Source organism: Suricata suricatta, chromosome 8 (assembly GCF_006229205.1).
Source record: "Suricata suricatta isolate VVHF042 chromosome 8, meerkat_22Aug2017_6uvM2_HiC, whole genome shotgun sequence".
Lineage (NCBI taxonomy): Eukaryota > Metazoa > Chordata > Mammalia > Carnivora > Herpestidae > Suricata > Suricata suricatta.
In genome coordinates, this window is record NC_043707.1 from 137,684,451 (window position 1) to 137,710,998 (window position 26,548).

At 57.8% G+C, this 26,548-nt stretch overlaps 1 protein-coding gene across 1 annotated transcript in view; it reads left to right on the forward strand.

Annotated features, from left to right (window-relative positions):
• The window catches only part of ACOT7 (acyl-CoA thioesterase 7), a 101,224-nt gene that overhangs the window by 28,885 nt on the left and 45,791 nt on the right, over positions 1-26,548 (forward strand). The window contains 4 exon segments of the mRNA XM_029946129.1: positions 6,793-6,910; positions 12,973-13,129; positions 17,724-17,815; positions 23,026-23,140. Of these exon segments, the coding sequence (XP_029801989.1) occupies positions 6,793-6,910; positions 12,973-13,129; positions 17,724-17,815; positions 23,026-23,140 (482 nt within the window).

The following is a 26,548-nucleotide window of genomic DNA, read 5'->3' on the forward strand; positions in this document are numbered from 1 at the left end:
GCACAGACAAATCAAACAAACAAACACATTAACAGGGGGAAAGAAAATAAAGAGAATGGAGAGGAAAGAGACAAAAAGAGGAGAAGAAAAGAAAAAGAAAAAGAAGAAAAAAAAATTAAAGGGGGTCAGAGACAACAAAGGACAGTGGACAGTCTAAAAGTGTATGACCAGTTGAGGGGAGAGGTAGGGATGAGATATATTCTCCTATATAAAGAAGAAAAGAGGAAAAAAAAAAGGGAAAAAGGAGAAAGGAAAATAAGGAGTAAAATTTTTTAAAAATTTAAGTAAAAATAATAATAATAAAAATACATACAGAAAAAAGCGAAAAGAAAAAAGATGAAGAAAAAAAATTATTTAAAAAAAGCAAAAACAACAACAACAACAACTAAAAACAAAAACAAAAACAAAAACAAAAATGGCAGCTCCCCCTCTTGGATAGGCGTGGTTTGATGTGGTAGGTCTTGGAGGCTGCTCTCAGAGGCTCCACCTTGGTGTTCAGGTATCATTCAGGTTCTCTTCCTTCTGGAGTCCGTATTTTCTCCTTCTGCTCTTGCAGATGAGAGTAATGTCCTTCTCAGTTCGATCGATGGGGCAGATGAAGTTTACAGAGCTCCCTTCCTCTCCGCCATCTTGGCTCCTCCCCTTATATTTGAGAGAGAGAGAGCAAGTGCCTGAGCGAGCATGAGCCAGGGAGGGACAGAGAGACAAGAAGACACAGAATCCGAAGCAGGCTCTAAGCTCTGAGCTGTCAGCACAGAGCCCAATGCGGGGCTCGAACCCACGAACTGCGAGATCACGACCTGAGCCGAAGGCGGTTGCTTAACCGACTGAGTCCCCCAGAACCCCCGCAAAGACCCATTTCTAAATGCGGCCCCCTTCACAGGTTCCAGGGGCCAGAGCTTGAACATATCTTTTGGAGGACACAGTTCAGCCCAGTGTAAAAGCTCTGTGTGGGGCAAGGACAGGACGGGGCCTGCCCTTGAGGTGCCCGCTGCAAGGCCGGCTGCGCAGATGCAGCGGGGAACAGACAGGTTTCCTCATGTTTGGAAACATCTGTTGGACACACTCCTATGGGCGGCACTGCCGGATCAGGCATGCCTGCACATTTGGAGTTCAGTAATGCCTGGCTGCCCTCCGTGAATTTGTGTCCACTTCTTCCCTGCTCCATTTGTGGACGCGTCCCCTTTCCTCCCAGAGCGGATAGGCCGGGTGTTGCCGGGGACAGGTGGGGGGTGGGGACAGGTCGGGGGGTGGGGAGACCCTGGTTTGCCCGGGGCCGCGGCAGATGACCCAGCAGACTCTAGATGCCCGAGGGCCTCCAACTCCTCCCTAGCGAGCTGAGTCTATTCTTTGGATGCGAGAGGCCCTGGCAGGTCTGAGCAGGTGACTGAGGACTCGACGGCTGCTCCAGAAGAGGACCCTCGGAGGCAGTGGGCTCAGTGGCTGGCTAAGTCTGGGAGACGATGGGCAGGTGCAGAGAAGCCGCCCCAACCAGGTGCCCATGGTCAGTGCCGCTTGGCCTCACGCTTGCTCCACTGGGTTTTCTTGTTTTAATAGTGAAGAGGAGAGAGAAGCACTTTTCATGCCCATGTCTTCGTTAAAGACGGGAAAACAGGGGCGCCTGGGTGGCTCAGTCGCTTAGAAGTGTCCGACTCTTGATTTTGGCTCCGGTCATGACCTCACAGTTGGTGAGTTCGAACCCCGCCATTGGGCTCTGCGCTGATGGTGCATAGCCTGCTTCAGATTCTGTCTCCCTCTCTCTCTGCCCCTCCCTTGCTTGCTCTCTATTTCTCTCAAATAAATTTAATAAACTTTAAAAATAGGGGGAAACAGAAGCTTGAATGAGGGACTATGTGTTCTGGCTGCCCTCACTCGTGCCTGGGGGTGACCAGGCCACAGGCTGGAGGAGCCCTGGGGAGGTGAACTGGGGAGGAGGGCCCTGAGGGGGTAAACAGTGGTGTGTCAGGGGTCTTGGAGGACAGTTGTGCCCAGCAGCTCCAGTGGAGGGAGGTTTGTGTCTGAGTGGCCAGCTGGCCTGGGGAATTAGGTCGATTCTTGGTGTAGGACCGAGGGTGACCGGGAAGGGTGGGGGGCAGCAAACTTTCGTGCCTAAACCGTGTGGTCTGAGCTCCTGGTATTTACTCCCGGTTGCCCAGGGCCCCGGGGCAGCCCGATGTTGGTGGTGTGGGGTTTCTGGGGACCGTCAGTGCTGCAGCTCCAGGCGCTGTCTCCAGCCTCCTGCCTCAAAGGCTGCTTCCTTATCAGCCTCTAACTCCGTGCCCGCCGGATGTGAGCACTTCCTCCTCTGCCCCTCCCCCCGGGTCGCGCAGCCTCGCTGTGGGTACTTCATAGAGGGGCAGAGCGAAGCCCTAGGGGAAAGGCTGGCTTCGAGTCTCCCCAGTGCCTGAGAGCCCACGGGCTCTGCCCTCCCTGGCCAGCCCCTGCCCTCCTGCGGCCTCTGTGGTACCTGTGCCCACAGGGGGACCAGCCTCTCTGTGCAGAAATGACTCTCCGCCCTTCACTCAGATGATGACAGTTACAAAGGGGAGAGGTGGATAACAGTAGTTTTTGGGAAATGCTTATTAAAATGTTTTTTAATGTTTGTTTATTTAAAAAAATTTTTTTAATGTTTTATTTATTTTTGAGAGAGAGACAGAGCATGAGAGGGGGAGGGGCAGAGAGAGAAGGAGACATAGAACCGAAAGCAGGCTCCAGGCTCTGAGCTGTCAGCACAGAGCCTGACACGGGGCTCGAACCCACGAATGTGAGATCTGACCTGAGCCGTAGCCGGAGGCTTAACCAACTGAGCCACCCAGGCGCCCCAATGTTTGTTTATTTTTGAGAGAAAGAGACAGAGCCCGAGCTGGGAAGGGGCAGAGAGAGAGGGAGACACAGAATCGGAAGCAGGCCCCAGGCTCTGAGCCGTCAGCACAGAGCCCAACTCAGGGCTCGAACTTGCAAACCCTGAAATCATGGCCTGAGTCAAGATTGGACACTGAACCAACTGAGCCACCCAGGCGCCCCCAATAGTTTTTTTGTTCTTTAAATTGACTACCTCTTAACCCATACTCAAAAAAAAAAAAAAAACCCCACTTAGTATACGCCTGGATTTTTAAATAATAAAATTTTTTAAATTAATTTATTTTCCAGTTTTACTGATCTCTAATCGACCTATAACATTGTATTCGTTTTGGGTGTGGAAGGGGATATTTTGATACGTGTACATTTTGCAAACCAATCGATGTGGTGAGCTTCGTTAACACACGTCACCTGGCATAGACTTTTCCCCTTGTGGCGAGAGCGCTGTCACAATCTTCGCTCGGCAGGCAGTTTCCATCCCTCGCAGGCTGGTAAGGACAGTCACCGGCTGCCGGGCGTTATGCCCCCGGGACTGACTTCCCGTACAGGGGCAGTTTGTGCCTCTGGACGCGTTCAGTCTTTCCTCTCTCCAACTTCCATTTTTGTGGCTCCACGTGTCAGGGAGGTGGGAGCGGCAGTTGTCTTTCTGTCCCTGACATATCTCACTCAGCGCAGTGCCCTCCGGACCCCTCCCTGTTGTCACAAATGACAGAATTTCCTTAGTTTTTACAGTTGGGCAGTATTCCACCTTGTTTCCACACCCGTGTTAGCTTTGTCTGCTCAACCACTGATGAGGCGACACCTCGGCTGTTGTGTTGAACGCTGCGGTGCGCACGCCTACGTTTTTGAGCTAACGTTTGTGTTCGCTTTGCATGTAAACCCAGAAGGGGCACCTGGGTGGCTCAGTCGGTTAAGGGTCTGGCTTCGGTTCAGGTCATGATCTCACGGTTTGTGGGTTCGAGGCCCGTGTCAGGCTCTGTGCTGACAGCTAGCTCAGAGCCTGGAGCTGCTTCTGATTCGGGGTCTCCCTCTCTCTCTCTGACCCTCCCCTGCTCGCGCTATGTGTCTCTGTTTCTCAAAATTCAATTAAAAAAAAAAAAACATTAAAAAAAACCATTAAAAAAAAAAAGAAAACCCAGAAGTGGGATTGCTGGATTGTATGACAGTTCCGGCTTCAGTTTTCTTTTTTGTTGTGGTTGTTTGTTTGTTTTCTTTCTTTTTTATATTTTTTATTTATTTTTAAGAGACACAGCGAGACAGCATGAGCAGGGGAGGGTCAGAGAGAGAGGGAGGTACAGAATTGGAAGCAGCTCCAGGCTCTGAGCTAGCTATCAGCCCAGAGCCCGACGCGGGGCTCAAACCCACGAACCATGAGATCAAGACCTGAGCTGAAGCCGGACGCTTAGCCGACTGGGCCACCCAGGCGCTGCGCGGCTTCAGGGTTCTGATGAGCCTCCACACTGTTTTCCGTAGCGGGGGCCCCAGTGTGCACTCCTAGCGCCAGTGCACGTAGGGAGGGCTCCTCTTCTTCACACCCTCGCCAGCACAGGTTCTCTGTGGGCATTTGGATAATGGCAGCTCTAACCGTGATATCTTGCTGTGGTTTTGATATTCCTTTCCCTGGTGACGAGCGGTGTTAAACACCCTTCTCTGCACCTGCTGGCCATGTGTATGTCTTCTTTAGAGAAATGTCTAGTCAGTATCTTTGCCTCTTTTTTATTTTTTATTATTTATTTTTTTAGGTAGGCTCCATGCCTGATGTGGGGCTTGAACTCACGACCCCTGAGATCAAGAGTTGGATGTTCCACTGATGGAGTCAGCCAGGCGCCCCTCTTTGCCCATTTTACTTATTTATTATTATTAATTTTTGATGTTTTTATTTATTCTTGAGATAGAGATCTGAGAGAGAGAGACACAGCGTGAGCAGGGGAGGGTCAGAGAGAGAGGAAGACACAGAATCCGAGGACAGGCTCTGAGCTGTCATCACAGAGCCCAATGCGGGGCTTGAACCCACGAATTGCGAGATCATGACCTGAGCTGACGTCAGATGCTTAACTGACTGAGCCACACAGCCCTTCTCTTTGCCCATTTTGAATTCAGATGTTCCCTCCCCGCTGTTGAGTTGTGTGAACTCTTTGCATATTTTGGACACCAACCACTTATCAGATACAGGATTTGCCAAGATTTTCTCCCATTCGCTAGGTGGACTTTTCGTTTTGTTGATGGTTTACATTGCGGCTCAGAAGCTTTGATGCAGTGCTACTTATCTACTTCTGCTTTGTTGCCTTTATTTTGGTGTCGGATCCAACACCCCTGCACCAAGGCGGGCGTCAAGGAGCGTACTGTAAGCCTGTGTTCTCTGCTAGGAGTCTCGGGTTTCCGGTCTTCCACTCAAGTCCTTACCCACTGGAGTTGACTCAAGAAATAGTTTTAAACAAACATCTGAGAAGCCAAGTGAAGCTTCTTTCCTGTGCCCTGCGGTTCCCCAGGCCTCCGTGCAGGTTACTGTGACCGCTGCCCCGAGCCGCTGAGACAGTGTGAGAGAGCCCGGTGGCCTGAGTGGGCCTCGGTCCACAGAGCCGGCTCTGCCCCAGGAGGAGGGGTCCCATTTGGGCGATCCTACCATCACCCCAGGATTTCTGTGCTCATTTGCCAAGAAAATAACATTTCCAGCTCTGTCTCGTGGCTTCTGGCCTTCTTGGATGAGGCTGGCTAAATATTTACATAGAGGGAAGATTATTCCTGGGGAATGTTTATTGTACTGGGCGTGTGCCAGGCCCCGAATCTAGGCTCATTCTCTGCCTTATCTCTCGCAATCCTGTCCTCCCATGGTCAAGGCCGTGGTTCAGTTATTATGCCCATTTTAAAGACCAGGAAGTGCAGGAGCGAGAGTTTGGGCGGCTCGCCCGGCTCTCCCCAGCTGGGAGGAGTGGGAGCCAGGAACGATCTGAGTCTGACTGTGGACTCAGCTGCTGAGCGGAGCTGTCAGAGCTCTGGGGCCCAGAGCGGAGGCTGCTGGTCCCGGGGGGCCACGCGGGGTGAGCCCGGATGCGTGACGGGCACCCAAACGTGGCATGTGCTCTCCCCCGCCCGTGTCTCCGGGCCTGAGGTGGTGGCAAAGGCAGGTCTCATTAGCCTGACGGTGCTTTGGGAAAGTGCCAGCTTGGCTAGGGTGGCCCCCTCTGGGAGCACCAAGTGGGCTTCTTGGGATTCCAGAGATTTCTTGGAGCTTCCCCACCACCGGCTGCCCACAGCAGGGATGTAGTTTTTCTTCTTTGGGGAAATAAGGTGGCATTTTATTTGTCCCTGACCCTGGGGACCTCCCAGCATTCAGTCCCAGGGAGTCAGCCCCTTCGGATGCCCCTGAGCTCAGCGTGCCAGGGGGTGGGAGGTGACAGGTGCTCACCTGCCGACAGGAGTTTTGGGGCCGTGACTTGTTTCCAGTCCTCAGAGCAGCCAAGGCTGCGTGCGGCCGGTTCCACTAGGACTCCTGATAGCTGTCCCAGCAATTTGTCCGCCATCCAAGGGGTCCCATCCCGTGTGCTCATGCGCACTCAGCCCTGCTGGTCGTCGGGGAGCCTGTGAAGCAGGAGGGGCATGTGTGCTGCGAACTCCCAACAGCCAGGTCGCCGCCTTGCCACCTCTGCCGGAGGTCCCCATGTCACCCCTTCTCGGCTGGGTGCCTGCAACTCCAGGGGACGGGGTCCTGCTGTCTGCCCTCCTCCCTCCCGTGGAAACAGAACCCTGCAGCCTCTTGTCTGGGGCTGTCGGATCCACAGCTCACTCCAACCAAACTCACAGAAAGTTCTCTTTCCTTCTTTGGGAGCCGTTTGTTGATCTCTCTGGAGGATCTTCTCCTCACCCGGGGTTGTCACTGTTCGTGAGTGACGTCCTTCTCAGGGGCCTTATCCTGCTTCCCTCTCCTCTGCCTAGGATCATGCGGCCAGATGATGCCAACGTGGCTGGCAATGTCCACGGTGGAACCATCCTGAAGATGATCGAGGAGGCAGGGGCCATCATCAGCACCCGGCACTGTAACAGCCAGAATGGGGTGAGTGTCGGGGGCTGCCACACACCTCGCATGGAAGGTTCCAGGGCCCAGGAGGCCTGCATCCCTCTGTATGCAGCACGGCGCCAGTCTTGGGTCAGGGACGGAGTTTGCCCGGAGTCTTCCCCTCCTTCATCCCCTGGACCTTGGAGATTTCCAGAAGCCCTGTGTGGGTTGCTTGGTTTGGGACCCAGCGAGGGAGGACAGGGGACAGCCAGAGTCTCAGCTTAGAGCTAACTTTAAGCTCCTCCTCCTTCAAGTCTTGGTTTCTAGAATCCCCCCAGCGCCTGGCCACACTGGGCCTGACTGCCACCCTCCTGGCCCCCCACCCCGCCGCATCGACCCCCTGGGGAAGGAGAGCCAGGCCAAGGACTGGCGCTCTTGCCTGGGAGCCCAGCGGAGCCCTGACACGCTGGGATGGGGGCCAGGCTTTCTGCTTTTGGGCCATCACCTCCTACCATCCCTCCTCCTCCAGCCTCCAAAGCAGCTCCAGACTCTGAGCTAGCTGTCAGCACAGAGCCTGACGCGGGGCTCGAACCCACGAACCGTGAGATCATGACCTGAACCCAAGCCGGACACTTAACACAGGCGCCCCAGGACCTGACATTTCTTCCAGAGGCCCGCGCCAGCCACCTCACTTGGGGAAGTGGGTCTGTGTTGCGCCACACTGCCACCTGGGGGCCAGCAGAGATGCAGCACCCCAGGAAGCCATGGCTTCTGTGTCCTTGTGTCCCCGTGGGCCTTGGCCAGCCACCTGCTGTGATGACAGGAGGAAGGAATGCTGGCGAGGGGCAGGCGGGTGGGGGGGAAACGAGAGCAGCACGTGCGTGTGCGTGCGTGTGTGTGTGTGTGCGCATGCGCGCACTGATCCAGGCCTGGGTGAATGTGTCACTGGGTGGGCATTGGCACCCTGTGAAGGGGGAGCTCGCCCGCCCTGCTAGGAGCCTGGATTTGTCCAGGTGCCCTTGGAGTTCTGGGGCAAACCCAGCCACGTCCAGAGCACGCCCTCTGCTGGCCTTGGGGAGGGTGGGCCTGAGGGGAAGGGGGGCTAGGGCTCAGACACACAGCCAGGGTCCCGGGCAGGCGTGGCGGGAGAGGCTGGACACTGGGGAGGACCTCAGGGTGGGGGACAGAGGGGTGGGGGGTCTTGGGAGGCCACGTGGGTGGCGAGGGCCCATGTAGCTGCCGCCAGTTAGTAAGTGCTTCGTGTTTGCAAAGCTCTGAAGTGCTTCAGCTCACGATTCTCATGACACATGACCCCCATTGCACAAGTGAGCAAGTAGAGGCACAGAGAGGTCGCCTACTTGCCCAAGGCCACATGGGGAGGTACAGGGTAGGGGCTCTGAGTGAGGGAGGGAGCCTCCACCCCACTCCCCTCAAGATCTCACTCAGGCTGTGCCTTTAGTGCTGTCATGTAGCCCTGGGCTCTGTTTCCAGCCCCAGCATCTGGTGGTTCCACCTGGATGCTTAACTGGCCCCTTGTCCTTGACGGGGCCAAAAAGACCCCCTGGGCCTGTCCCCAGGCCATTCCTCCCCCAGTCTCGCTCTCCTCCGAATCGACCCCTGGGGCATCCATTACTCACACTCATTGGTGCCCTTCTCACTGGCACCTCCTCCCCCTTGGCTCCAGCTCCTGGGGAATCCGAATCTGAGCACAGCTCCGGTGCCCTCCCCTCAACTCTCCCTCCGGCCTGCTGCCGCAGGAACTGGCCGGTGTGTTCTTACCCCTGGGCCTTTGCACTGCCTCTTCCCTCTGCCAGGGCTGTTCTTCCTCCAGATGTCTGCACACACCCCCTCCCCTCCTTCCAGTCCCTGTGTGAATATGACCTCCGTTCAGGCCTCCCTGGACGACCAGCTCCCACCTTGCTCCCAGCCGCTCCTGGAACGCTGTGTGTTTTGCTCTTTTATCTTTGGTCTGCTCACCCCCCTTCCCACCCTGGTAGAGTGTAAGCCCCACGAACAGAGGGACTTTAGTTTGGCAGGTCCCTGCTGGGTGCTCTGCATCTGGGTGATGGCCCGGAACCCGGCGGACTCCCACAGGCCGCCTGCTCGTTGCCAGAAAAGTGTGTGTGGAACGGCTGTCCTCCGGAGAGCTTCCGTGTGATTGGCACTTCTGCACCAGGGAGCGCACCGTGCACCTGACCTTCTCTTCTTTACGGACTCTTCCCAGCCATCTTCTTTGCCCCCTATGTCGTGAGGACTGGAGACCTAGATAAGTTACAAAGTCACCGAGAGCAGCGTCCTTTCGGCTGACATGGGCTGAGGGCTGCCTGAGTGGGCACAGGGGCAGGCGTGGCGCACATGATGGCAGTGATAAGAGCCAACCCTTCCTGGACCCCCTCTCTCACACATTTGATCCCCACCAGTCCCTGAGGGGGCGGCTCACTCTCTTTCCACGTATCACCCCCGCAGATCCTGGCAGCAGTCTGCTGGCACTGTTTATCTCTGTATTTTACAACGTGAAGAGCTGGTGAGTTGAGCCCAGGGTCCAGCGCTGTTCTTCCTAGCTCTGCTTCTGAAGCTGCTGTCCTGGCCCAAAGCCCTGTGGTCACTCAGGAGCCCCTGCCCAGCCCCCCGCCCCCATGGTTTTCTGGGTACCTGAGCCCAGCAGGCAGTGTGATGCCAGCCGCCTTTGGGAGTGTGGCAGAGGGCAGCTTCCTGGGGGAGCTGCTAATCAGAAGGTTTGTGGCCGCTTCCCAGGCTGGGGCCACCCCTCCTGCTCTGAGCAGGGGGCTGCAGGGGTGCGTGCAGTCTGGAGACCCTCATACCGAACACAGGTGTTCCCCGGCCCGTATGCTGATGTTTGGGTCAGACCTGGTCCTTATGGAGTGCCCGAGGCGGGCCCAGTACGCGGCTGGGTCCCTGGACAGCAGCTCCCAGTCAGGCTGCCCGTGCCCGGGGGCCAGCCCGGCGTGGCGTCCCCCAGCAGCTCACCCGTCTCTTAGGCTGCCCTCCCTGCCCCAGTGAAGACTCCAGAGTGGCTGCCCCATCCACATTCGTTCTGTCCTTTAGAACCAAGTTCAAGGTTCATGGCAAGTGGCCTAAGCAGGAGAGCAGCTGTGAGGCCACTGCCGGGCACCCTGCCAGGCGAGGTGTCCTGTGCCAGGCATTGTGTTGATGGCATTCCTGACCGCCTCTCTGTGGCCTCCTGGGTCACTGCCAGCGTTCCGGCCCATGGAAGCGAACACAAGTGCGCCCGCGATGAGCTGGCACGGCCCTGAGTGTGCCAACTGAGCGGGAGCCGGTGTGCCTGCCTCCCCCGCTTCTCCCACGGAGCCCTGGGCCCGCTCTCACCCAGCCCTGCGGGCCCTGCTGACCTTTGCTTGCTCCCGCCTCCACCCCTGCACAGACCAGCCTGTCCTCCCCTCCACCCCGGGTGGACACGCCCCATACCTACCTTTCATTTGTGCCTCAGCTCAGATGTGCCCTCCGTGGGGAGGCCGCCCCTGCCCCCAGCCCCTCCCACACTGCCCTCCTCAGAGCACCTGCCACTGGGTGGCATTGCCCCATTTGTCATCCGATCCGAACGCAGGCTGAGGGCAGGTGCACTGACTGACTCCCCCGAACGGCGCACGAGGCACCCCCCGGTCTGCGGTCTGTTTCCCGTTTCCCTGTGGTCCAGAAGCAGGTGACCGTCCCTGTGCCGCTCCATCAGACACCGGCCTAACACGGTGTCACCTGCACCTCACTCACCCCTGCATCTCGTCACACAGGCATTTTCTCATCTCACGTGGTCCCCGGAAGAAGTACACTAAGAGAGAGAGAGCCGGTGTTCATGTGGCTTGATTACGGCACGTTGTTACAGTTGCTCTATTTAAGTATTAGTTAGTGTGCCGAACTTAGAACTTCAGCATAGGTGTGGGCCAGGGGGCGGGGGGGGAGAAGCAGCACATAGAAGGTTGGGGACCACCTGCGGTTTCAGGCTTCCGGTGGGGGTCTCGGAAGGAATCCCCCAGGATGGGGGCGGCCCTGTACTGCGAGTGATGGGGCTTTTGTGGCCCTGAGACAGCTCAGGTCCCTGCAAGGTGTCGACGTGGACAGATGTGAGAATAGGCTGCGTTTCTGTTAGAAATTATTAGCCCATATGCATGTATGTCACCTGCGTGTGAGTGTATCTGCGCCCAACCACTAACCACTCTGCTGTGAAGGTACCCAGTTTCATTCCGATTCGGGTCTTGCCAACGGCCTAGGATAATTCCAGCAAGCCTTCGGTCCTGTCCTGCTTGGCTTAGCGCGTGTCTTTCCAGCTTTCTACCAGTGGGTGGTGCTGCACCCACAGAAGTCTACTTAGGGGCTCCCTTGGATTTCCTGTCACTGTGACCTGGGGGGAGCGAGCGCAGGTCAGAGTAACTGCAGCTTAGCCCTGGGGGCCTTTTCCATCACCTCTGTCCCCTTCTTGCCGACACCTGACTCTGGCGCATTTTCCTGAGACCCACCTGGGAGGGGTGAAGGTGGGGGTTCCCTGACCATCCCTCCAAAAGAGGTAGGTTCTGTCAGTTTGAGGTGGGGCAGCAAGTCCCCACGTTTGCAAGGCAGCAGGCGGGTTCTGGCCCAGGTGCCGCGGGTGGTGCCCCCAGGACTCAAAGTGACTGCTACCCATAAGCTTAACATTGCCCGCCCTGGATGGGGGGGGGGTTGCGCCCTGCGAGGGATAACTGGGAAGGCGAGTCCCAGAGCCGGCAGCCCTGAGGGCCTGGCTCTCAAAAGTGAGCCCCATCTCCCACTCCCTGCTCCCCACCAGCCTGGGGGCAGCCACACCTGTGCTCCGAGTTCTGGAAGAGTTCTGGAAGAGACGCTTGGTTTCTGGCAGGAAGTGGTAGAGGTAGGTGCTCAGCGAGGGTCCGAGGTCCCGCTCTCCCGACACCAGCATCTGTTAGCACAGACGGGAGGTAAGCGATTCTCCAAGCAGGCGTCGGGGGCACCACAGCCACATCACACGCTGCTGTCCTGTTGGGAAGTGCTCTGGGAGCGCGCATCAGGGTGTTTGTCCCCGTGGTCCGGGCCACAGTCCCCAGTACTGATTTTGGATCTCTCTGTTCGGGACTTTGAGCTCCGCAGAGCCTGTTTGGGATTCTCTCTCTTTCCCTCGCTTTCCGCCCCTCCCCCACTTGTGTTCTTTCTCTCTCTCTCTTAAATAAATAAACTTAAAAAAAAATAAAAACTTCATTGGAGAAGAGTGAATTAAAAACAACAACCATCAATTGGTGTTGACCCAAATCTTTAATAGAGGAATATTCCATTCTACCTGCCCCTACACACACTTTGCAGGGGCGTGGTGTGAAAATGTCGGTCACCGGCCGTGTGCCACGCACAAGGAGGACGTCTGTCACGTCCGGTAGAGAACAAGCCCACAGTCGTCTGTCGTGTGCCCTCCAGACGGCACTCCAGGCGCGGGTGTATTCCGCGGCCGTGACGATCCGTCACCGTGAGGCGCCCTGGGTGGCATGAGGCCGACCTGGTGCCCCGCGTGCCCTTTGGAGTTTTGAGTCCCACAAAGGGGTTGCCTGTCTGAAGGATAAATAAAACTCAAATAAACCAACAGTGATTGCAGGGCCCTGGTGGTGCCGCAGCGGGTTGCTTTCCCTCGTGCTGAGAGCGCGAAGGCAGTTTGTGGACACGCATGTTTGTTTTCGCCTGTCGAGGCTGACTGCGCTCCAGCCAGGAAGATCCCATTCTTATCGAGAAGGGCCTTTCTGTTCTCAAAATAGAAACTTGGGTTCTCTTTGGACGGGAGGGGTGATTTTCCCTCTTCTGTCTACCTCCCTGTGGTTCCCAAATGTTCCATGATGAGTGTATCTTTTTTTACCTTTCATTATGCAAGTAATACACGTCTTTTGTAGAAAAATTAGAAAAAAGAAACAAGCCACTCATAACCGTCACCACTCAGAGAATCCCATTAGCGATTGCTTTGGCGTATCTGTTCCCAACGTGCATTCCCGTGTCCCCTGTGGTTTTGCGATCAGGAACGCACGGTGTCCCAGTGGGGAAGAAGGACGGCCCATTTCAGGCCCCTCTCCAGGGGCGGGGCTTGCCCTGCCGGTGACCTGTCTCTGGTCTCTCTGCAGGAGCGCTGCGTGGCCGCCCTGGCCCGGGTCGAGCGCACCGACTTCCTGTCGCCCATGTGCATCGGCGAGGTGGCCCACGTCAGCGCGGAGATCACCTACACCTCCAAGCACTCCGTGGAAGTCCAGGTCAACGTGATGTCTGAAAACATCCTCACAGGTAACTTGCGCATCACGTCTCCCCGCCCGCAGCTCCTCTGCCGCTGTGCGTGAATGACCTCCCTGAATTCCCAGCCCACCTGTGGGCAGGTGCTTCTGCCTTCCAACTTTCGCAGAGACGAGTTTTAAGCATCGAGCCCAGGAGCAGGCGCCTGGAGCAGGATTGGAGCCCTGGCCCCGGGGGTGGCGAGGGGCAGCCACTGACCATCCTGCCTTCCTGGGGTGGTGGCCTGGCGACCGGCCCCTCAGGGGCAGGGGGCTTGGAGGGCATGAGCCACCCACCCGGGGCCCCTGCTGCCCCCCACCCCCTTCCTGGGCCTTCCCTGTAAGGTGGTGCTCTGTGCCCCCCTGCCCTGCATGCATACCAGGCTTAGGCTGAAAGCTCACTGGGGGGAACCTTTGACTCTGGTTTGATCTGAATATTCTCTTTCTCAGGGTGGTAACCATGGAAACCCCTTTTCATCCTCCCACTGGGCTCTGCAGGGGAGCGTGGCTCTGGTTTTGCAGTCGCTGCTGCTTTTTATAACCAGGCTGCTGACGAGGAGGGCAGGCCCCTTTATCCCCTCGCTGCCCCCTCCCTGTCCTAGACCACCCTGTCCTCCCCGCGCAGAGGACAGTCCCTGTGGTTGTGAAGGCAGGAGCTGCCTGGGTCCTGATGCCCCCTCGCTGCTTCCTCGGCCGGGGCCGCCTGCCGGGTGCTGTGCTCAGAGCACTTTAAGGGGCTCGGGCATCCCTCCCGCCTGGGCCTGGAGCACCCCGGGGACCTCAGCAGGCCCGGCCGTGGCCTGGGGGGGGTCAGCGCCAGGCTTGGGGTTGGGGAGCGGCCAGCACCCCTGTGCCTGGTGTCTGTGGCTCATGCCGCTGGCATTAGAGGGACGTTGGATGCCCCAGGCGGTGGCACAGAAAGGGGGACCTAGGCACTGTCTTCCCACAGTGGGGCCGTGGGGTCCCTGTCGTCCCTCCCTATGGTGTGTCCCTCTGTGGCCCAGGCCGCCTCTCCTGGGCGGTGGCGGGCATTGTGGGGGGACGTCACGGCCTCAGCCACTCTCTGTCCTCACATTTCCTTGTCACTGGCTGTCCCAGCACTGCTGCTGTTCGTCACGATGGTCACGACGTGATGTCACATCCGTGGTGTCACAGAGCCAGCGACCAGAAATGGGGGAGGGGCGTACCTCCCAGAGTTCTGTCATCGAAACCCCTTTACTGGCATGTCCCAAGATGGGACCCAGGAGGAGCCCCCGAGGGACAGAATCGCTGTTGGCGAATGGGCGAGAGGCCAGGGGACAGAGGCGTTCTTGACTTTGAACGTGGAGCTCACCTCCAGGGCAGCGGACCCCTGGCCTGGTGCCTCTCGGGAGGACATTGTTGGCGGTCACAGTCAGGGCAAGGCTGCCGGTGTCCAGAGTGGGGAGCCCGGGGTACACGGGATGGTCCCGACCATGAAGGGCGACCGGCGTCCTTGCGCCGCGGCAGAGAAGCCCAGCCCTGGATCCAGGCCCCGTCTCCCCCTCCCGGGCCCCTTTCCTGGGCTCCAAGCAAACGTGGGGCTGACGACCAGGGGGCGAGAGCGACAGCACGGACGGGCGACCAAACCCACGGCGGCTTCTGGGGAGATGGCGCCGTGGGGACATGGGGGCCGACGGAGGGTCTGCCTAGGACGACGCGCCCCACCTGACTTCCCAGGGGTCCTTCCCACAGTGGAGGCTCTCGCCCCGGCCGCGTCCCCTGCCCCCACCCGTGAGGATGCCCCTCACCCCCCCCCGCGAGGATGCCCCTCACCCCCCCCCCGCCCCGCGCGCCCTCACGGCCTCAGCTCTGCGCCTTCCCTGCGGGATGGGCACTCGCGGCCTCGTCCGCCCTGCGCAGGAGGGGACCGGCGGTGAGGGGGCGGGTGCAGGTGTCCACCTTGTGGGACGGAGGGGCAGGCTTCGTGATCTCCCCGTGCCCCGAGAAGAAAGAGGCAGAGGCCTGGGAGAAGCAAGGGACGGGCCTCTGGCCAGGGTGTCCCCGCTGCAGACCCCAGGCCTCCCCTGTAACTGGAAAGGGGGCAGTCAGACCCGGAGCCCTGAGGCCGTGGCCCCTCTGCATGGCTCGGTCTCCGGACCCCCGGATCCCTGCTGAGGGACCAGCTGTGCTTCCTGGTTCCTCCATTTCTTTTTCTTTTCTTTTCTTTTTTTTTCTTTGAATGTTTATTTATTTTTGAGAGAGAGAGAGTATGCACACACAAGCAGAAGAGGGGCAGAGAGAGAGGGAGACACCAAATCCAAACGAAGCAGGCTGCGTGCTCTGAACTGTCAGCACAGAGCCCGAAGCGGGCCTTGAACCCACGAACCTCGAGATCCTGACCTGAGCTTAAGTTGGACGCTCAACTGATGTAGCCACCCAGGCACCCCCTCCCTCTCACTTCTGGCTTTCTTTTTCCAATTGCCACGTCTGTGCACCTGTCTCTCTGTCTCTGCACGTTCGGATCTGCGCGACTCTCTCTTATTCTGGGACCCTATGTCTCCCAAGGCCTCCCGCTCCGCCTTGACAAGCCCCTGTCTGCCCACGCGTCTAGGAGGGGAGGGCAGGGCTGTGGCTGCCTCGTCCATGCCCTCCGCCCGCCGCCTGCTGCCGCGTCTGGTCCCAGCAGAGCCGGGGCGCGTCTGACGGCGGACAGGGGGCCCCTGTCCTGCGTGTCCCCCTCCTGCAGGGCCGTGTGGCCTATCAGGAGGCAGCCGAGCAGACAGCCAGCAAACCTTTGCCTCTGAGACGGCTCATTCATCTCCGGCAACTGTCACAATATTAAGCTAACTGGGATGTGATTGTTGCCGATTGTTCCAGAAAAGAGCTGGGGGCCCTTAAGATTTTAAAATAGATGTTTCTAATGTGCAGTTGTCTTCTGATGGTTTTATTAAATGATGGAGGAAGTACAATTAGCATGTTTTGCCTCATTCGCCCTGCAGTGATCATTTAGGTCCAGAGGAGGGCCCGCTGCGGGTTTCCATGGAAACCAGCTTGTCAGGCCGGCTCTCGGGAGTCAGACAGGAAGTCTTTATTCCCCAGGGCAGGTTGTCAGATTTGCTCTCAGTCAAAGCGCAGTGAAAACAGTTTCCATGTTATTTGCCTGTGGTTCCCAGGCCGGGGAGCCTGCCGTCACGTCGGGGCCAGGCCCGGGCACCGCGGGCTCGCCCTCCTCCCACGGGGCCACGGGGCCCGGCTCGGTCCTGAGGGCTGTGTTTAGGGGAGGAGACCCTTTGGGAAGGCCGCTCGGCCAAGCTGCTGGGAAGGGAGCCCCAGTGTCCTCTTCTCCTCGATGCTGGGGATCTTCCCTGTTGAGAAGCTGCTTTTTGAAGGCATCCTTGCAAATACTGCCATGAAATGACTGGGATCCCAGAGGCCCGCCTGGGTCTATTCTCAGAGTGGCCCTGAGTTGCTGTGTGACACTAGGTAAATCCCTTGATCTCTCTGGGCTCTAGGTTCCTCCAATGACCCTGGTCTTTTCTGGCCCGGGTCCTCAGCTCAGGCCTCTCTGATAGCCCCAACGAAGGTTCTATTTCCTATCACTCAGCCGAGAGGGGGAGTCAGGAGCCACTGCCGTCCCAGCACTCTGCTCGGAAGCTTCTGGATCGGAGCTGAGTCGGCAGTGAATCCAAGCGTCCAATGTGAAGGCTCCCACCTTGAAGGACGGGCCTCCCCCCGCTGGCCGTGCACCTGTGCCGGGGTCTGTGGCCTGGCCGGGTCCCCCACCCCCGGGCTGCCTGTGTGAGCTCTCGCTCCGTGACTCCCCGAGCCTCACGCCCGCGTGCCGCTGTCCTTCTGGCCCCCAGTGGCCGGGGCTCCGCTCAGCCGTGCTCAGGCAGGTGGACGTGTCCGGCGGGGCGCTGTGGCACAAAGCTTCTCAGCAGGGGGCGCTCGACTAGACATTCAGGGTCTGTTGGACCTGTTTGCGGGAACTCTAGCTCTGCCTGGGCCGAGTCCCCCGGCTCCGCCCCGTCTTCTCTGTGAGCTGGCCAAGGGAGGGCCCCACCGATGCCGCTCAGGCTTCTGGGCATGTTGGGGACCAAACTTCCCTTCTGTCAAGTACCCGCAAGGAGCAGTGCCTGCCAGTGGAGGCCTCTGTGTTGGCAGGTGCTGGCAGGCCGGGACCCCCAGGCTGAAGGTCTGTGATCTGAAGCTTCCAGCACCTTCTAGAAGGGCCGCCTTGTGCTGGGGGTGGTGGGGTCTCCCTGGGCTCCAGGACCACGCTCTCACCTTGTGGCTAAAAGAGACCTTGGACAGGCACTTGCTGCTCAGGCGGTTGAGCATCTGACTTTGGCTCAGGTTGAAATCATGCGGTTTGTGGGTTCGAGCCCCATGTTGGACTCTATGCTGACAGCTCAAAGCCTGGAGCTGCTTCCTATTCTGTGTCTCCCTCTCTTCCAGCTCTTCGGCTGCTTGTGCACTCGCTCTCACTCGCTCGCTCTCTCTCAAAACTAAATTTAAGAAATTTTTTCACAAAGGCCTCAGGGTTTGGGAGCCAGAGAGGTGTGTTCAGCCCCCCCCACCCTGTGCCCTGTGTCGCCTGTGGCCTCCATGTGTCATTACTCACATGTTTTTTTTTTTTTCCTCCGAAGGTACTAAAAAGCTGACAAACAAGGCCACCCTGTGGTATGTGCCCCTGTCACTGAAGAACGTGGACAAGGTCCTGGAGGTCCCTCCAGTCGTGGTAAGGACGCCCCCTTCCACTCCTCTCTGGGGGTGGGTGGCAGAGGCCTGGTCAGCGGCTCCACGGACGCCCCAGGAGACAAGCAGCGTGGGCTGGGAGCCCAGCCGACCAGCAAGAAATGCCAGTGGAGGGGAGTGGCCCTGTCTGGAGTCTCACCTCCTGGGAATGGGAGTGAAGGCTGGCCCGGTCCTGGCGGATGCCCTTCCTCACGCTCCCGACCAGAGGAGAGGTGGGGGTCCGGCCCGCATCGGGTGACGGTCCTCTGCCGGGAGCCAGGACCCCCAGCCTGCCTGGCCCAGGCCAGCCGCTCCCCATCGTGGTCCCCGAGGAAACGGGCGCGGAGACATTGCTGTTTCAGCGTCTCCGCCCTCCACATGCCCCTGCTGGCATTGGCCACCATCCTCCTTTCTGTCATGTGGCTTTGCTGCAGACAGAGGGTCCGCGTGGAGGGAGCCCGTCGAGTGCAGTGGACTCTGGGCCCGGCATGGGCGCGCTGCGGCGGGTGGGCTTTGGGAGGGTGAGCGTGCTGCCGGTGGAGGATTCGGTTCCTTCCCTGAGGTGGCCCCTCGCCTCTGCCCGCAGCGCCCCGGTCCCTTCGGGTCTCCAGGACACGCGTGACACCCCTCATGGACTCCGCAGCTCTCAGTTCTCACCCCCAATCTGTTCTCAGAGGGGAGTGTCCCGTAGCTGCAGCCGCCTTCTCCTGCCGTCATGACACACAGCACGGCACCTGTAATTTTGAAAGACAGAGCCAGCGCGTGCACGAGCAGGGAAGGGGCCGAGACGGGGGAGAGAGAATCCCAAGCAGCGGGACACTCGGCATTGACCGTGCGGAACTGAGTCTCACAGCTCATTGCTCGACCTCACAAACGGCGAGATCATGACCTGAGCTGAAATCAAGAGTCTGATGCTTGGCTGACCGAGCCACCCGGGCGCCCCGGAGACAAAGTGTTTTAAAGTAATGAAACCAGGGGCGGGGGGCGCCTGGGTGGCTCAGTCAGTTGAGCAGTTTGTGGGTTCGAGCCCCACGTCAGGCTCTGTGCTGACAGCTAGCCCAGAGCCTGGAGCCTGTCTTCAGATTCTGTGTCTCCCTCTCTCTCTGACCCTCCCCTGCTCATGCCATCTCTCTCTCTCTCTCTCTCAAAAATAAATAAAACATTAAAAATAATAATAATAAAGTAATGAAAATGGGAACCAGACAGGTGGGGACTGGTGCCATCCCTTTTGCTCGCGGAGAAGCAGGGTGACCCTGGCCCCAGCAGTCCCTGCCCTGCTTTTGGGGACCCCATGGAGGAGGCCTGCTCCGTCTCCCCTGCGGGCCTTCTCACTCCCCGCGCCTCTGCAGGGGTAAGGCTGGCCTCCCGCCCCCTGCCCACCAGCTCAGGGTCTGGGCCCCCAGGGGCAGTCCAGGCCCAGGCGGCACATGCCCCGGGTGGGGACAGCCGGCTGCCGGCCTCCAGCTGACTTGTAGTCTAGAGTTTTAGAAAGATCTCTTGGGACAAGGGGGCTCTCTCCACATTGAACAGGAAGGGCGCTGAGACCTTGGCCTGGGTCAGCGTGGTGGCCAGCCCTTTCGAACCAGGAGACCGGGGTGTGGGGCCCGATGGCTCCTATTGGTCATGTCTGTGTGAGTGTCCTTGGGCCGCTGGGACCGGGGCCCCAGGGAGGACCCTTCCTGCCTCTTCCAGCCTCTGGTGGCTGCAGGCGCACCCTCCCACCTCTGCCTCTGCCGTCCCGCCTGGGTGTGTGCGCGCACCCTGGACACATGGCCCAGCATGGCACTGGGGTCCCCTGAGCAGTAGTGTTTCCTCATCCCAGCTGGTCACACCCGCGCAGACCCCGGTGCTGTGAGAGGTCACCTGCACCGGCCCCTGGCGGGCAGGAACTCCGCCCTGTTTGAGCCAGAGCACCGCCCTCCAGTCCAGCCCCACCCGCCGCCTCTCTCCCTTCTCCTCTGTCTCCCCCTTTCTGCGGCACTGACTGGGGACCCTTAAGACCCAAGAAGCAGGGGGAAGCCTGGGGCACAGTGACTCTTTCTCTCTAGAAATTACCAGGCCTACCTGCCTCTGCCTTCTTTTTTCCCACTAGACCCTTGGCATTAAAGTAGCCACATCCGCGTGTAGATACAGCATGATTACTTAACTGGCTTAATGTTCTGCTGTCACAGAATGTAGTGATTCTGTGGCTTCCGCGCCATCTGATACATGTTGGGGGGTTGATACTGAAGGAGGATTCCGGAGCTGAGCACATAAGCTTTTGCTTCCGCTGGCCCCTCAGGGCGGGGCGCTGAGAGCTTTGGGTCTTCATCCAGAAGGTCAGGGGCAGGCGGCATGCGGTTCCGGTCCCCCGCACGGGGCCAGGGCAGCTCCTCCCCAGGGAGCGCTCACCCCCACGTCTGGGGGGAGGGGTCCAGAGTTTCCCTTCCCCCTTGTTCAGCCGGCTTTGATAAGACAGAAATACCGGCCTTGCCCTTGTAGAGGCAGCAGCGGAGAGTTCTCCAGATGGGGAGTCGTGGCCGTTGCTAATATTTACAGGAGCTTTTCTCCCCCGACGGGTGGGGCCCACAGAGAAGCCATAGTTGTTTGGAAATACAGGTCTGCTGTTTTCACTGTGCTGATCGATCGGTCCTGGAAGGTTCCGTGTCTCATAGGCGCTTACGCTTATCCGCTGGTAGCTTGGCCACAAGGCTTTCCAGTGCCCCCAGAGTCTTCCTGCCAGCCTCTGCCGGGTGGCTGTCACTTATCCGAGAGCACAGGCATCTCTCCGTCTTGGAGCGTGTGTATCACACAGCTCTTCTGGTGTATGTGCATATCACATCTCACACGTATATACACGATACATCTGCCGTGTGCATGTCACATCTCACAGACACACGTAGTATCACACCCACACACCTCGGAACACACACTTGCGTGTGCTCATGGATTTACTACATGTGCACGTTTCGCTGGAAGGCGCCTGTCCGCCGACCGTGTGTGGCGTTAATGAGCCCCACCTTCTTCCCCAGGGAACAGGGACCCCAGTACCCCTGTGGCGGCCATGGGGGCAGCCCAGCCCCAGAGAGACCTGGCGGCTGTTGGGGTGTGGACACTTGGGGCCTTTTTCAGTGTCTGAACGTGCGCTTGAGCTAAGGGTCCTGCATAGACAGTGGTGACATTTGGGCTGTGCTGGCCTCTGCTTCCCATTAGCCGGGCTCGATGAGCCCTTGGGGGTGGGGTGGGCCCATCACTGGGGTATTCTAGTGATTTCATGCCCGGATTTAAAGCCAGCAGGGCAGGGGTGCCTGGTGGCTCGTCCGATAAGCATTTGACTTCAGCTCAGGTCATGATCTCACCGTTCGTGGGTTCGAGCCCCGTGTCGGGCTCTGTGCTGACAGCTCAGAGTCTGAGCTGCTTCAGATTCTGCGTCTCCCTCGCTCTCTGCCCCTCGCCTGCTCACGCTCTTTCTGTCTGTCTTTCTCAAAACCAAATGTTAAAAAAATTATTTCAGCCAGCAGGGCAACGCTGTGAGGGGACTCTGCCTTCGTGGCTCAAGTCCGTGCGGGCCCCGCCAGGCCCCTCGTGGCTGCACGCAGCAAGGATTTATTAGGCTGGGGGGAGGGGGTGGCTCTTTCTTAAAAAAATTTCTTTAAAAGGCATTTCTTGAGGACAGTTGAGTTCAGCCGTGAATTTTACCAGACGGGCACCACACAGACTCTGCTCCTACGGCCTTTTCTCTGGACAGTGAGACGGGAAGTGACAGTTTATTTGTGGAGGAAAAGGGTAAATTATCCACTGCCACTTCAACACTCAGGGCTTGTTTCTTTGGAACCAACCACTCGGCTCCTTTCTCAGCCTCCCCTGGAGACGGGTTCTCTGAGCCTTGGATAACGGTAATTAAGCTGCAGAATGGTGTTCAGACCCTGTGCGATTTGGAGCAGAGCCACGAGCAGGAAGAGCAGAACGTTTAAAACTGGCTTTTGAAAGAAGCTGTAAAATTGCAACCTGAAATGAATTTGCCCAAGTCAGAGAGGCCTGGCCGGGGGACAGACAGGGGAGCAAGGGGCCCTGAACTTGGTGGCTACTCCTCAGGCTCAGCCAGAAGTGCCGGCTGAGGGAGGAAAGGTGCAGATGTTAGAGCCACCCGAAGGAGGGTGGCTGGACCACCATCAGCACGGGAGGCCTGGCCATGGCCACATGCAGGGCGGGGCCCCTGGGGGAAGGCGGCCGTCAGAGGGTCCCATGGCAGGGGGCGGGGGGGGGGTACCCTACACCAGGCCGAGGACGGGTCCCTTGCTGTCCTGTGGGAGAAGCCTGCATCTCCTGCCGTGCCCGAGGAACCCCAGTTTTTGTTCCAAGTTGTATATCCGTGCTTATTCTTCTTGGCTCCAAGGCCCTGTGGTCCATTGAGAAAACCACAGTGGGGCTGTCTGCGCTTTGGGGAGCGTCCCTTGCGATCATGCGGCCCATGGACAGGCGGGGGGTCAGCAGAGCAAGGATGCAAGGGCTGGCAGAACGCCCATGCTCCCCTCACCGTGCTGGGGCTCCCCGGATGCTGTGGTTGGGAGTCCAGGAAGGGAAGGGCGAGTGTAAGATAAGTGACTGATGGTTGGCGTGCCAGTGTTTCAGCAGGGACACACTGGGAGCGGGCTAAGTGCCCACTCGTGGGTGACGTTAGGTCAATGGATTCCGCTAATGGGTGAGAGGAGGAAATATTGCTACTTTGAAACTTCCCACAGGGGCATCTGGGTGGCTCAGTCGGTTGAGTGTCCGAATCTTGGACTCTTGGTTTCGGCTCAGGGCATGATCTCATGGTTGGGGAGTTCAAGCCCCGCAGGGGGCTCCCTGCTGACGGTGTGGGGCCTGCTTGGGATCCTGTGCCCTCTCCCACTTGCTTGCTCTCTTTCTCAAAATCAACATTTTTTAAAAAAAGTATAGAATTAAAAAAAAAGTCTCCTTGCAAAGCATGGTAGAAGTAGCTGTATACACGTGGGTGTAAAAACAATTCTAGGAACCACATGAAGCAACCATTTGAGTCGGGTTATGTCCGGGGCAGAAGGACGTGTAAACATAAATTATCAGAAAAGCAGTAGACGGCTCCAGTTACATAAATGTGGGCCACACGGGGAAGCCTTGAGCCCAGGAGGCTGAGCCAGGCCTGGCCGGGGAGGCCGCGGGAGGGAGGCCGGGCTCCGGCTGCCGGGCTGACCGTGCGTCCGCGCCTCTCCGCAGTATTCCCGCCAGGAGCAGGAGGAGGAGGGCCGGAAGCGGTACGAGGCCCAGAAGCTGGAGCGCATGGAGACCAAGTGGAGGAACGGAGACATCGTGCAGCCCGTCCCGAACCCAGGTAAAAGCTGGGGTGCGGGGTGGGGGCCACTTCCTGCCAGCCGGGGAGGGACGTGCCAGGCTCCGGGACGTTCTCTCCAGGGCGGTGCGGTTCCCACACCGGCTGGTGTCTCCTGCGACCAGGTCCTCTGGGTTCCCGCGGGCCCTGTCCCCGCGCCATACGGACGTCTCCCCAGCATCAGGGTCCGCAGGGAGGGGACGGGATCGCTCAGCGAGGCCCCGCACGCCCGTGGAGCGCTGTGGCGGAGGCCCCACTGCCTGGGCAGCGCGGCGCGCACCTGTGCCTGGAGTTGCTATCGTGTTCTCCCCCAGTGTGCTCAGGAGCACGTTGGTTACGGGATTTCCAGCTCATAAAAAACAGACAAATGGCAGCAGCTTTCCCCACGCTGTTCCTCACCAGCCCACCACCCGCCTGTCACCGTGGCCAGTGGCCTCCCTGGCCGTGCAGGCGAGAGTGCTCTGTGGGCGCACCGGCTCCCCCCTGGTCCTTCACTCCTCTGCCTGCAAGTCCAGGTGGCTTTCACCGTGCATCCTTCCAGACTCCAGACAGATGGGTCCAGGGAGGGTTCACTGCGGATGGGAGGCGGCTCCCCCGTGCCCAGCCAGGTCAGGGCAGTCTGTTCCCATCAGGCCACGGCAAGCCCTTGGGTCGTGGGTCTTTCCGGTAACCTGGGTTTCCCCTGCACACGCAGTGACCGAGTTTTATCTGCGTGGAGAACCTGCCGTGTGTTGTTGTGGGGATCCCCAGGGTGACCCCTGAGGGCGTCCTGGACACAGGTAGCGTCTGAGTTCCTGGTCTGGTCCTCTGTAGCCGAGGACCTGTCCTGAGGAATCCCTTTCCTTGCTCGGTGTCATGCCCCGACATGCCCGGGCTCTGCCAGCTCTGAGCTGTGCCCGGCTCCCACGACCAGGACCACGGTGAGCTCCAGGGCCTGGACCAGACAAAGTTTCCGGCCACCCACCCACCTGCCCCGGCTGCAGGCCACATCCAGCATCAAGACAGGACTGGTGAGGGGCCAGCAGGGTGCATATGAGGACAGGACCTCCTGGGTGTCGAGTTCCACCGTTTGGCTGGAATGCTCTGGCTTCCCCAGGCAGGGTCTGTCTGCACGAGAGTCTGCACATCTTTTGGTCCCTCCTGTGGGTCTCCCCCTTAGCCTTCTCATGTTCCAGCCTCAGCCCACCCGCAGGGAAGGCTGGTGGAGTGTTCGTGGGTTGGTGTCCTTACTGCTCTTTTCACCTCTGCTGGCCAGCAAACGCCAAAATGATAAATTGCTTGCCTGAAGTGTTGCTGCTCGGATGGATTTCGATGAAGCGGTGTCCCTAAGAGAAAAAGTAAATACGGTCTGTTTATAACACAGTAACCCACTGAGATAGGCCTGGGGTCACTCCTGATGACGAAGGTCCAGCCCAGGCCGAGGCAGCTGCTAAGGGTGGCCATGATGTCAGACCCAGGCTCTGCTCTGGGCGGGGTGAGCGTGCAGGCTGGTCAGGCAAGGGCACGGAGATCTACAGGTGATGTCAGGGAGGGGCGGGGGAATAGGGGGGTCCTTAGGAAGAGGGACAGACTCAGCGCTGAGCGAATTCCAGGATAAAGAAGCTGGAGGGAGCTGCACGGCAGGCCTCCCCGGAAGACATGTCCATGTCAGACCCTTACTTGCAGAAAAGGTGTTTGGAGGTGTAGTCAAGTGAAGGACCTCAAGATGAGGTCATTCTGCCTTCCCCAGGTGAGCCCCAGGCCCAGTCATCATCAGTGTTCTTTTTTGGTTTTGTTTTTCTAGAGAGAGCGTGCACGAGGGAGGGGCAGAGGGAGGGAGAGAATCGTAAGCAGGCTCCATGCTCAGCCATGGGGCTTGATCTCCCAACCTGTGAGATCATGACCTGCGTCAGCATCAAGATTTGGACCCTCAACTGACTCAGCCACCCAGGCGCCCTGTGACCAGTGTTCTCATTAGACAGGAAGGGGAGACAGTGCCAGGCCGGCAGCAGCAAGGGTGGGGCTGAGGAGAAGCTGGGGCGGCGTGTGGGGTCTGCTTGGGTGCTCTCCTCCGTGGGAGACTTCTGGCGGTGCTTGGAGTAGAAGCTGGGCCGAGGGCCGAGTCTGGGGCTTTGAGAACCTGAGGTCAGTCCTGGTTTCCTCCTTGAGGGTCTGGGAAACTGAAAATAAATCTCACGGTTTCCAGTTTAAAGTCCCTTTGTGCACGGGGTTATTTTCTGTTTGCTGTGGTGTTTGACTGTAAATCTGGTACATCCAAAGATATTAACCAAAGCTGGCCTTCTGAATCTCGAGATTTCTTTTTCTTTATTTTTATTTTTATTTTTTTTTGATATGTCTATGTTAATATAGTTTATTGTCAAGTTAGCTTCCATATAACACCCAGTGCTCACCCCCACGGGTGGCCTCCTCCGTGCCCATCACCACCTTTCCCCAACCCCCAACCCCATCAGCCCTGTTTGTTCTCAGTATACGTCTCTACTGTTTGCCTCCCTCCGTCACATTAACTATTTTTCCCCTTCCCCTCCCCCATGGTCCTCTGTGAAGATTCTCCTGTTACACTTATGAGTGAAAACATACGGTATCTGTCCTTCTCTACCTGACTTATTTCACTTAGCATGACACCCTCGGGTTACATCCACGTTGCTACAAATAGATTTCATTCTATCTCGTTGCCACGTAGTATTTCACTGTATATATAAATCGCATCTTCTTGATCCATTTGTCAGTTGATGGAGATTTAGACTCTTTCCATGATTTGACTATTGTTGAAAGTGCTGCTATGAACATCGGGGTACAAGTGCCCCTGTGCACCGACACTCCTGTATCCCTTGGGTAAAACTCCTAGGGGAGTTCTACTGTTAATTTTTTGAGGAACCTCCACACTGTTTTCCAGAGCGGCTGCACCACTTCATATTCCCACCAACAGTGTAGGAGGGTGCCCGTTTCACAAAATCCTTGCGAGCATCTGTAGTCTCCTGATTTGTACATTTTAGCCCCTCTGAAAGGCATGAGGTGGTAGCTCAGTGTGTGGATTTGATTTGTATTTCCCTGATGAGTGACACTGGGCATTATTTGATGTGTCTGTTGGCCACCTGGATGTCCTCTTTTGGAAAAGTGTCTTCACTGGATTATTTTGCTTTTCGGGTGTGGAGTATGGTGAGTTCCTTATAGATTTTGGATACTAGCCCTTTATCCCATATGTCGTTTGCAAATATCATTTCCCATTCCATTACTTGCCTATTTGTTTTGTTGATTGTTTCCTTTGCAGTGCAGAAGCTTTTTATTTTGATGATATTCATTTTTGCACCTGATATCCTTCCCTTTGGGGATGTGTCAGGGAGGAAATTGCTGCGATTGAGGTCAAGGAGGTGGTTTTCTGCTTTCCCTTCTAGGGTTTTGATGGTTTCCTGT